Source organism: Heterodontus francisci, chromosome 28, assembly GCF_036365525.1.
Source record: "Heterodontus francisci isolate sHetFra1 chromosome 28, sHetFra1.hap1, whole genome shotgun sequence".
Taxonomy (NCBI): domain Eukaryota; kingdom Metazoa; phylum Chordata; class Chondrichthyes; order Heterodontiformes; family Heterodontidae; genus Heterodontus; species Heterodontus francisci.
In genome coordinates, this window is record NC_090398.1 from 21,259,810 (window position 1) to 21,271,025 (window position 11,216).

The 11,216-nt window shown below is 43.3% G+C and overlaps 1 protein-coding gene across 1 annotated transcript; it reads right to left on the bottom strand.

The window, feature by feature from the left end:
- Window positions 1–349: 349 nt before the first annotated feature.
- Window positions 350–4,533, bottom strand: LOC137345133 (probable G-protein coupled receptor 139). The gene is made up of 3 exons (XM_068008602.1): window positions 4,464–4,533; window positions 3,178–4,055; window positions 350–553 (listed from the first exon to the last, which is right to left on the bottom strand). Exons 1-3 carry the CDS (start codon window positions 4,531–4,533, stop codon window positions 350–352), a joined length of 1,152 nt encoding a protein of 383 aa, XP_067864703.1.
- Between the last annotated feature and the right edge of the window lie 6,683 nt (window positions 4,534–11,216).

An 11,216-nucleotide genomic window follows, 5' to 3' on the forward strand; every position in this document is an offset into this window, starting at 1 on the left:
TTCTGACCAGTCTGCCATGTGGGAGCTTGTCAAATGCCTGATTAAAATCCATGTAGACCACATCCACTGCACTACTCTCATCAATCTTTCCTGTTACTTCCTCAAAAGATTCAGTCGAGTTAGTAAGACATGACCTTCCCTTAACAAATTCATGCTGACTATCCCTGATAAATCTGTACCTTTCTCACCGGCAGTTTATCCTGTGTCTCAAAATTGAATCTAATAATTTATCCACCACCGAGGTCAGGCTGACCGACCTATAATTATTTGTCCTATACCTCACACCCTTTTTAACCAATGGTACAACTCTTGCAGACCTCCAATCCTCTAGTATCTCACCTGTATCCAGTCAGGATTTGAAGATGATCCTCAGAGCATCCGTTATTTCCTCGCTGGCTTCCTTTGACAACCTTGGATACAATCCATTCTGCCCTGGTGATTTATCCACTTTCAAGGATGTTAGACCCTCTCGTACTTCCTCCCTTATTATGCTTATCATATCTAATATTTCACACTCCTCCTGTTTTATTACATTATTTGTGTCATCCAACTCCTTTGCGAAGGCAAAGACAAAAAAACTCATTAAGAAAACTGCCCACATCATCTGTGTCCACGCATAAATTCCCTTGAACATCTCTGATAGGCCCTATCCTTTCCTGAGTTATCCTCTTGCACTTAATGGACTGATAAAACATCTTTAGGTTTTCCTTGATTTTACCTGCAATAATTATTCATGTCCTTCCTTTGTTTTCATAATTTCCTCTTTTACTTCACCCCTGCACTTTCTACACTCCTGCAGCCTTTCTACCGTATTAAGTTTTTTTGTGACCTCCATAAGCTTTCTTTTTCTGCTTAATCTTATCCTATATGCTTCTAGATACCCAGAGGGCAATAGAGTTGGCCGTACCACCCTTTATCTTGTTTGGGACATGCCTATAGAATCTCGCTTTTGAATGCCTCCCACTGATTTGCCACTGATTTTCCTTCAAGTAGCTGTCTCCAGTCCACTTTCACCAGATCACCTCTCAGCTTTGTAAAAGGTCACCAGCTCCAAAATGATAATCCATTGCTATTTCAACCATTTGTCCAGCTTCATTATTGAAGACTAAATCTAGAATTGTGCCCCCTCTCGTTGGTCTTGTTACGTGCCAGTTAAAAGATTTCTCTTGAATGGAGTTCAAGAATTTTATGCCCTCTGTGCCCTTCACACTGTTTGTATTCCAGTCGACATTAGGGTAGTTGAAATCTCCAACTATTATTGCCCTCCTGTTTTTGCTCTCAAATCTGTGCCTACATATTTGTTCTTCTATCTCCCTCTCTCTATTTGGGGGGTCCATAGTACACTCCTAATAGTGTGGTTGCCCCTATAGTATTTCTGAGCTCAACCCATATGGCCTCATTGGACGTTTCTTTTAGCATATCATCCCTCCTCACAGCTGTTATTGATTCCTTTAGCCATTAATCCTGCACCAATTCCAAGTTTCCTTCCAAAATCATTTACTGTTGCTGGGATAAAGTACAAGAGCTCCCTTCCTACCAGTACTGTGAACAGACCTTCGTAAATGGTCAGCAGCTGTTCAAAACGGGACTCACTACCTGCTCCTCACCGCCAATTAAACTGGACAACAAAAGCTGGGGTTTCCAGCCACGCCCATGTCTCGTGAATGAATAAATAACGTCTCACCAATTTATAACAGTAGGGTCTGGTTACTGTTGTGCTGAAGATCAGCATCGTTTGATGCTGATTTATAATGATTAGTTAATTGTCTGGACAACCTTCGCTACTGAATTGTATAAAGTAACTCTGCCCATTAGTGTTTTGGTTCTCAATTGCTAGAATTTTTTTTATATTTGTTAATGCTTATTAAGCTCCTGTGTGCCTAACTTTAACTTACAGCTCTGATTTGTGACCACTTAATTTGTTTAGTGCGTGAGGTAGAGTTTGAATTCTTCCTGCTCATTTGTGGGAAATTCTCTCACTCAGAAGCTTGGGGATAACTTAATCGATGGTTAATAAATTGTATTCATTTTGATACGAATTGGGTAAAATGCAACAGAGATCGTGAACTTAGTCAAACATCCCTCCACCTACACTGGAACGTAACCACCTAACCCAACTGCCGCCCACCAATACCAGACAGTTCCTGAATCAGGAGTTAAAGGAGGGAATGTAAGCTGTGTCTGATGTTTCAGCTGTTATCTTTCAGGATAGCAAAACTCAGCTTTCTTACAACAGGATCTCCACAACTGAGGATAATACTTGGATTCACAGTACAGGATATTCCATACACCTGTTGCACTGTCTGGGTTCGGTAAAAATAATACGTCAGAATTCCACTATTTGAACTTCATTAAAGTGCAGCAAACTGAGTTGTCAGGATTTTCTTTTTTGATATATTGAAGTAGGGACAGGTGCCACAGACTATCCCATTACAAACTGTCAGGATAATTTTTGCGAATTTCTGTAATACCGTTAAGCATTAGTATTCTCATTCTGTTCTTCTACACTGAAGTATATGTCCTGACAGGAGTATCCCTTTTCTAATTTCACATGTTGTCTCTCGTGGTGATTGAACTGCGTGTCACAGTGACGAATTCAATTCAGTATCTGGGGCAAAAGAGGTGAATTGTCACATTGATCAGTGTCGAGTTCTGACAGTTTCCTCCATTCGAAATCCCGGTTACATTTGTCAATGAGGAATGGTGCCTGACAGTGAGACCCACACTGGCAATATTCACACCAAGCTTCCCGGAATGATACCAATGTGAACCATCGCAGGACCTTTGTTTCTGCACCAAGTGAAACCTTACTGATGAATTTAACTTCTGTGCCCGATACCAGTATTTCGAATATAAATGTTTATATACGTGTTATCAACATTCACGACACCACTGCCGAAACCCGTCATTGTTATCTTTGAAACGAAAACTTGAAATGTGCAGATTTGACAGGAATAAGTTATGTTTACTCAATGAATGAAGGGTGAAGAAGGAATGTAATGCTGACATCAAACGTGTGCTACAAAATGGAAGAACAGTTTGCAAAAGAGCTCAGCTAATTTTCACATTTCCGAAAGGAAGGCCCTTGTACGGTAGGAAATGAGTTGAAACTGAGCTTCAGATGTGAACAAGCTTCATTTAATTTGATCCGCATTTTCTAACTAATCTCAAAATTACTGGCCAGAGAGATTTCAACACATTCTTCAGCTCTTCTCTGAACTTTCTCTGGGTCGCTATATAAATACATGGGTTTTGAATACAACTCAACAATTTAAGGCAAGTTCCGCTTTCAGTGGTGATATATCCAGGGGCTGTGAGGTCACCACGGTAATAATTGATGTTTGCCAGCCTGGTCGACACGAAACTCACGGCAACTGTCAACCACGACAGTATAAAACTGCCCGATACAGTGAACAATAAAATAATGGATTTCCTTCGGTTCTCCATTTCTGAATCACTGCGATTCTCACTCCTGTTACCCCGGAGTTTCCGGCGGGTTTTATTGGCCACTAAAATACGTCCAATGGTTGAACAATTAAATAAGACAATTAAAGTAAAAGGAAGCCAAACGAGCCAGGCACTGTGAAACCAGACCCACGCTGTACCGAGTGGGAAGGAAATAAAATCCACTCTTGCCCGACAGCCCCGCTGCACATTGTTAATTATTTGCTGAGGTTCGAATGCAAATAAAAAGGGAATGTTCTTGAACAAATTCAATAAACAGAACACTGTTATAACCAGGCCTGCAGTTCTTGCTGTGCAATATCTTGTTTTAAACTTCTGGAAGCAGACAGCTACAAAACGGTCAAATGTGAAGGAGACTGTGAACCAAACAGATAAATCAAAGGTGATAGCTGTCATGTATATAATAATCCTACACACGGGGGTGTAAGACAGGAATGAAAATGGAAAGTGATAACTGAAAATACGATACACCATTACATTGATGATCATGACCAGGAGATCTGCTGTTGCCATGGACACCATATAAACAGAAATACAGTTGGAAAGGCCGCAGTTTCTTCGGGAGAGAATCACAATCGCCACCAAGTTCACTGTAAGAAAGAGAGACGAGATAAATAACGTTTTAGTGGCTGTTTGAAATATATATGGTGATATCTCTTAAAAGCATTTTACTCCATTCAGTGTAATTATATAAGATTAGCTTTGAAGCAATTTCCTGGGAAACCTGACCATATATTTTAATGAGCTGCTGCAGCTCTCGCTCTGCACGAGTAACACTTGATTCTTTCCATAGGACCTTGAAAGAACATTATAACATCAGTAAGGCTATCAGATTAATGGAAACAGAAAAAGTGTGGGTACCCTGTTCACGAGTTTGCTCTGGTATCCACCGGCTGTGTAAAGCTGACATCGGAGAAGCATGTTATCTTATTCAACATGCAGTATAAACAAAGTGATAGTTAACACAGATTACAAATAAATAGTTTATAATGGCTCACCAAGGACACCCAGGGCTGCGAGAATGTGGTAGTAAATGTCTTTCATCAGCAGAATAATTGGTTTCCCCATTTATGTGATAATGGATGGAATCTGTAGGAGCTGAAAGACTGGTGCACTTCTGAGCTTGTACAAGGGAACCTATATTTATATTCGCTTTAATCCTCCAAGGAGTTAATCAGCTTTAATCATAATTAACATTGGTGGTAGTCATTTCATAAATAAACTGGGTAAGTTGTTTTCTGACATTTCAGAATTAGGGAAAAGATTAACACTAAGGCAATTTTAAAAACACAGAATTAAAACATTATTTACAAGTTGAATAACTGTGGATCCCATTCCCACAGGACCAGCCAATGTCGCTCGCTTTGCACGAATTGTCCTGACGCTGACCTTCACTCTAACCTATTGATTCAACACCTGCAGATCAGGCAGCAGAAGAACTACTGCAATATTTGTGATAAAAATGGTCCTGCAGCAATACAGGGGAGTATAGTTTTCTGAGACTAGTAGGACCAGTACATGTAAACAGAGGTCTACATGCTTATCCTTGTTAGAGTTACACCACATTCACACTAGAGGTGGCCATAGACCTCCAGAACTAGTGGTACCCTTCGATTATGCTTGAGGTGAGCAGGATGTCCCTGTAATAGTGGTGTGACATCACTTACTCTAGAGGTGACCAAGTTCCTTTCATACTAATGGCACCTATGATTACAGTAAACCTGTCCATCTTCCTCTGAACTACTCGCACCTACACTGACAGGAAATGTGACCATCCTGCTCCAATACTAGTGGTTCCCTACACTTACAATGGAGATAAAAACCATTGTCTGATACTCGTGATTCCCTTTATTTACTGTAGAGGTGGTGAATGGTGGTAACCCTGCACTTATGTAAGGTATGTGATTACCTATAATTGCAATGGAGGTAACAGTGCTCCTCCATTACTAATGGTTCCCTGCACTTACATAAGAACTAAAGAACATAAGAAATATGATCAGGAGTAGGCCATATTTAGAGATACAGCACTGAAACAGGCCCTTCGGCCCACCGAGTCTGTGCCGACCAACAACCACCCATTTATACTAACCCTACAGTAATCCCATATTCCCTATCACCTACCTACACCAGGGGCAATTTACAATGGCCAATTTACCTATCACCTGCAAGTCTTTGGATGTGGGAGGAAACCGGAGCGCCCGGCGAAAACCCACGCAGACACAGGGAGAACTTGCAAACTCTGCACAGGCAGTACCCAGAATCGAACCCGGGTCTCTGGAGCTGTGAACTCAATGCGATCACTGCTGATCCTTTTCCTCAACTCCACTTTTATGTCCACTCCCTATAGTTCTATTCCATGAAAGGCTATGAATGTGTCTATCTCAGCATTAAACATATTTTTTTTCAAGGATGGCGCATCCACACTCCTCTGGAGTACACAATTCCAACGATTCACAACCATTTGAGTGAAGAAATGTCCCTTCAACACAGTCCTAATCTTAACCCTAACCCTAAACCCTTATCCTGAGACTGTGACCCCACATGTTCTGGATTCCCCACGATTACAATTCACAGCGTTTAGTCTAACAAACCCCTTCAGATTCTTATTTGTTTCGATGTGATCGCTTCTCATTCTTCTAAACTCCAGAGAGTACAAACCCGATTTACTCAGCCTCTCATCATAGGACAACTCACTCATCCCAGAAACCAATCTGGTGAACTGGTTCCATAGCAATTATATTTTCCCTTAGATATAGAGACTGAAACGATGCAAAGTACGCTAGGAGTGGTCTCACCAGAGCCCTGTACAATTGTAGCAAGACATCCTTATTACAGTACCTCGATCTCCTTGCAGTAAAGGCCAACATCCCATTTGCCTTCCGAATTGCTTGTTCTTCCTGCATGCTATTTTGTCGGCGTTCCTTGTACGAGCATACCCAACTCAGTCTGAACATCATCATTTAGAAATTTATCAACATTTTAAAAATCAGCTTTGTTTTCTTACTGCCAAAGTGAATAACCTTACACTTCCCTACATTATACTCCATCTACCACCACTTTGCCCACTCACTTAACCTGTCTATATCTCTTGCAGTCTTTTTGTGTCCTCCTCACAAATGAAAGGTGTATGTCCTACTCCAGTACAAGTGCAGCAAACACAATTGCACTGGAGGTGATCGTGCATCTCTGGTACGAGTGACACTCTACACTTACACCAAAAAGTGTTCCTCCAGTATGAGTAGTAGACCCACACATGAATTAGAGGAGACCATGTTCCTCCAGTACAAGTGGTGACCTAATCTCACACTAAAGATGGACTTTCACCAAAGAGAAGGACTTGGTGGATGATGAGCCGAGGGAAGGGAGTGCTGATAGTCTCAGTCATCTCATTATCAAAAAGGAGGAGGTGTTGGGTGTCTTGCAAAGCATTAAGGTAGATAAGTCCCCAGGGCCTGATGTAATCTACTCTAGAATACTGAGGGAGGCAAGAGAGGAAATTGCTGGGGCCTTGACAGAAATCTTTGCATCCTCATTGGCTACAGGTGAGGTCCCAGAGGACTGGAGAATAGCCAATGTTGTTCCTTTGTTTAAGAAGGGTGGCAAGGATAATCCAGGAAATTATAGGCCGATGAGCCTTACGTCAGTGGTAGGGAAATTATTAGAGAGGATTATTCGGGACAGGATTTACTCCCATTTGGAAACAAACGAACTTATTAGCGAGAGACAGCATGGTTTTGTGAAGGGGAGGTCGTGTCTTACTAATTTGATTGAGTTTTTTGAGGAAGTGACGAAGATGATTGATGAAGGAAGGGCGGTGGATGTTATCTATATGGACTTTAGAAAAGCCTTTGACAAGGTCCCGCATGGCAGACTGATACAAAAGGTGAAGTCACACGGGATCAGAGGTGAGCTGGCAAGATGGATACAGAACTGGCTCAGTCATAGAAGACAGAGGGTATCAGTGGATGGGTGTTTTTCTGAATGGAGGGATGTGACGAGTGGTGTTCCACAGGGATCAGTGCTGGGACCTTTGCTGTTTGTAGTATATATAAATGATTTGGAGGAGAATGTAGCTGGTCTGATTAGTAAGTTTGCGGACGACACAAAGGTTGGTGGAGTTGCGGATAATGATGAGGATTGTCAGAAGATACAGCAGGATATAGATCGGTTGGAGACTTTGGTGGAGAAATGGCAGATGGAGCTTAATCCGAACAAATGTGAGATAATGCATTTTGGAAGGTCTAATGCAGGTGGGAAGTATACAGTAAATGGTAGAACCCTTAGGAGTATTGACAGGCAGAGAGATCTGGGCGTACAGGTCCACAGGTCACTGAAAGTGGCAACACAGGTGGATAAGGTAGTCAAGAAGGCATATGGCATGCTTGCCTTCATTGGTCGGAGCATAGAGTATAAAAATTGGCAATTTATGTTGCAGCTGTACAGAACCTCAGTTAGGCCATGCTTAGAATATTGCGTGCAATTCTGGTCGCCACCCTACCAGAAGGACGTGGAGGCTTTGGAGAGGGTACAGAGGAGGTTTACCAGGATGGTGCCTGTCTGGAGGGCATTAGCTATGAGGAGAGGTTGGAAAAACTCGGATTGTTTTCACTGGAACGACGGAGGTGGAGGGGCGACATGATAGAGGTTTACAAAGTTATGAGCGGCATGGACAGAGTGGATAGTCAGAAGCTTTTTCCCAGGGTGGAAGAGTCAGTTACCAGGGGACATAGGTTTAAGGTGCAAGGGGCAAAGTTTAGAGGGGATGTGTGAGGCATGTTTTTTACACAGAGGGTGGTGAGTGCCTGGAACTTGCTGCCAGGGGAGATGGTGGAAGCAGGTACGATAGCGACGTTTAAGAGACATCTTGACAAATCCATGAATAGGATGGGAATAGAGGGATATGGGCCCCGGAAGTGCAGAAGGTGTTGGTTTAGGCAGGCATCAAGATCGGCGCATGCTTGGGGGGCCGAATGGCCTGTTCCTGTGCTGAACTGTTCTTTGTTCTTTGTTCTTGTTCCAAACCCGATGCGAGTGCTAACCTAAACTTACTTTTGAGGTACCATTCTTCCTCCAGTGCCAGTGGTAACCCAACATTTACACTCGAGGTAAAAATGTTCCTCTGGTACTGGTAATGCCCTGTCCTTGGGCTAGGTAATACAGTTCTCCTATGGAATACAGTGGAGACATATATGCTGCTTCAGTGCCAGTGGTACCCTACAATTACACTAATGATGACAATTGTCCTCTGGTACGAGTGGTAAACTGCACATATACAAGAGATGATAAGGTCCAACCGGTACCACCAGTAACACACAGTTACACCAGAAATGTTCATGCTCCTCTGTTACTAGTGCTGCAACATCAACTACGCTAGATCTGACCGTGCACTTCCGGTGCTAGCAATGTCCAGACACATACACCAGGTGTGATCGTGCTGTTCTGGTACGAGTGCTGTTCCTACACATGCACTGGTTGTGAGCAAGCTCCTTAGTAACTAATGGTTCCCTACACGTGCATTATCAGTGACTGTGTTCCTCTGTTAACAGCGTGCTTGACAAACACATCAGCAGGAAGAGCCACCGGCTGCAGAAGCTTGAACTCTGAGTTTCAGAACTCTAGCAGTGGCTGGAGTCACTGTGGTGCATCTGCGAGGCACAGAACGATGTTGATAGTGCATTTCAGGAGGTACTCACCCCAGAGCATAATAGATGGCAGGGCTAGACAGACTGGGTGCTGTCAGACAGACAAGAAGATCAAGGCAGGAGACCCCAGGGAACATCCCACTGTCTAACCAGTATTCAGTTCTGAGTACCGATTGAAGAGAGGGTTCCTCTGGAGAGTGCAGCGAGAGTCATGACCAGACCATCATGGGTAGCTCAGCTGTGCAGGGAACGATGAGAACATACAAGAGAGCAATAGTGATAGAGGATTCTATAGTTCGTGGAATAGATAGGTGTTTCTGTGGGTGCAGACATGATTCCAGGATGGTATTTTGCCTCCCTGCTGCAAGGGTCATGGATATTACTGAGTGGCTACAGGGCATTCTGGAGGGCAAGGGTGCACAGACAGAGGTCGTGTTCCACTTTGGTACCAATGATATAGGAAGAAAGAGGGATGAGATCCTGCAGGCTGAGTACTGGGAGTTAGGAAAGAGATTAGCAAGCAGGGCATCAAGGGTCATCATCTCTGGATTGTTCACAAGGCCACGTACTAGTGAGTATAGAAATAGGAGAATACACCAGATGAATGTGTGGTTGGAGAGATGGTGCAGGAGGGAGGGCTTCAGATTTCTGAGACATTGGGACCAGTTCTGGGGAAAGTGGAACCTGTGCAAGCAAGATGGTCTACACCTGAATTAGACTGGGACAAATATCCGTGCAGGAAGGTTTGATCGTGCTGTTGGGGATGGTTTAAACTACTTTGGCAGGTGGATCGGAACCTGAGGGCAGTTTCAGATAGGACAATACTCCCGTCTCATTTCATATTCCCAGGTCTAAAATGGCCAGTTCCTTGATTGGCACCAGAACCTACTGCTCTCAGAAATTGTACTAAATATACTCTTTGAACTTATCTTCCAGACTACATTTGCCAATCTGATTCGTCCAATCTATATGTACATTAAAATCACCCATGAATATTACATTAACACATCTCTCTTCCCCCCACCCCGCTCCGCCCCACCCCCTATATAAAGCCCTCTCATGCCCTATTTATAATACTCGCCAGGACACTGATCCCAGCATGGCACAAGGGAAGCTTATTCCAAAGATACAGCTCCGTCTCTCCCCAGTACTTGTGCCAGTGTCCCATGAATTGAAACCCATTTCTCCAACACCAAGTTTTGAGCCACGCATTCAGCACTCTCATCTTATTTATCCAATTCCAATTTTTAGGTGCCTTTGATAGTGATCTAGAGATGATAACCTTTGTGGTTCTGCTTTTTAATTCAGCCCCTAGCTGCTCATAATCAAAAGCAGAACCACTATCTTAGTCCTATCTACATCGTTGGTACCCTGGTGGACCACAACAACTGGACCCTCTCCCTTCGGCTACAAGTTCCTCTTCAACCCTGAGCAAATGTTCCGAACTCCAGCAACACAGCCATCTGGAGTCACACACTTGAGTGCAGAGAACAGTGTCGATCCCACTGACTCTACTGTCCCCTACAACCACTGCATTCCTATTTACTCCTCCCACTTGAATGGTCTCCTGCACCATGGTGCTAATGTCAGTTTTCTCATCCCCCCTCCTGTCCCCACTCTCTTCCATACAAGGTGCAAGAACCTCTAACTTGTTGAACAATTGCATGTGCTGAGGCTCCTCCACATGTAATTTCTCAATCCCCTTACCTGCCCCACTCACAGTCACACCCTCCTGTTCCTGACCACTGACCAAATCACCAAACCCTAGCCTAAGTGGTGTGACAGCCTTCTTGAACAAAGTGTCCAAGTAACTTTTCCCCTTCCTGATGCATCACAGTGTTGTCACTTGGCCTCCAGCTCGTCAAATCTGAGGTGAAGTTCCTCGAGCAGCAGACACTTACTGCAGCTGTGGTTGCAGTGGATCACACTCGTGTCCAGCAGCTCCCACATACTGGAGCTGCAACATATCCCCAGCCCTGCCATTCCGATTGTGTTTTACTTAATTAATTATCTTCTTAATTATTCTAATTAATACCTCTACTCACCATCCACTTATGTTACTAATTTACATCCTTCTAATAATGAAAAAAGTTACGCCTTATAAATGAA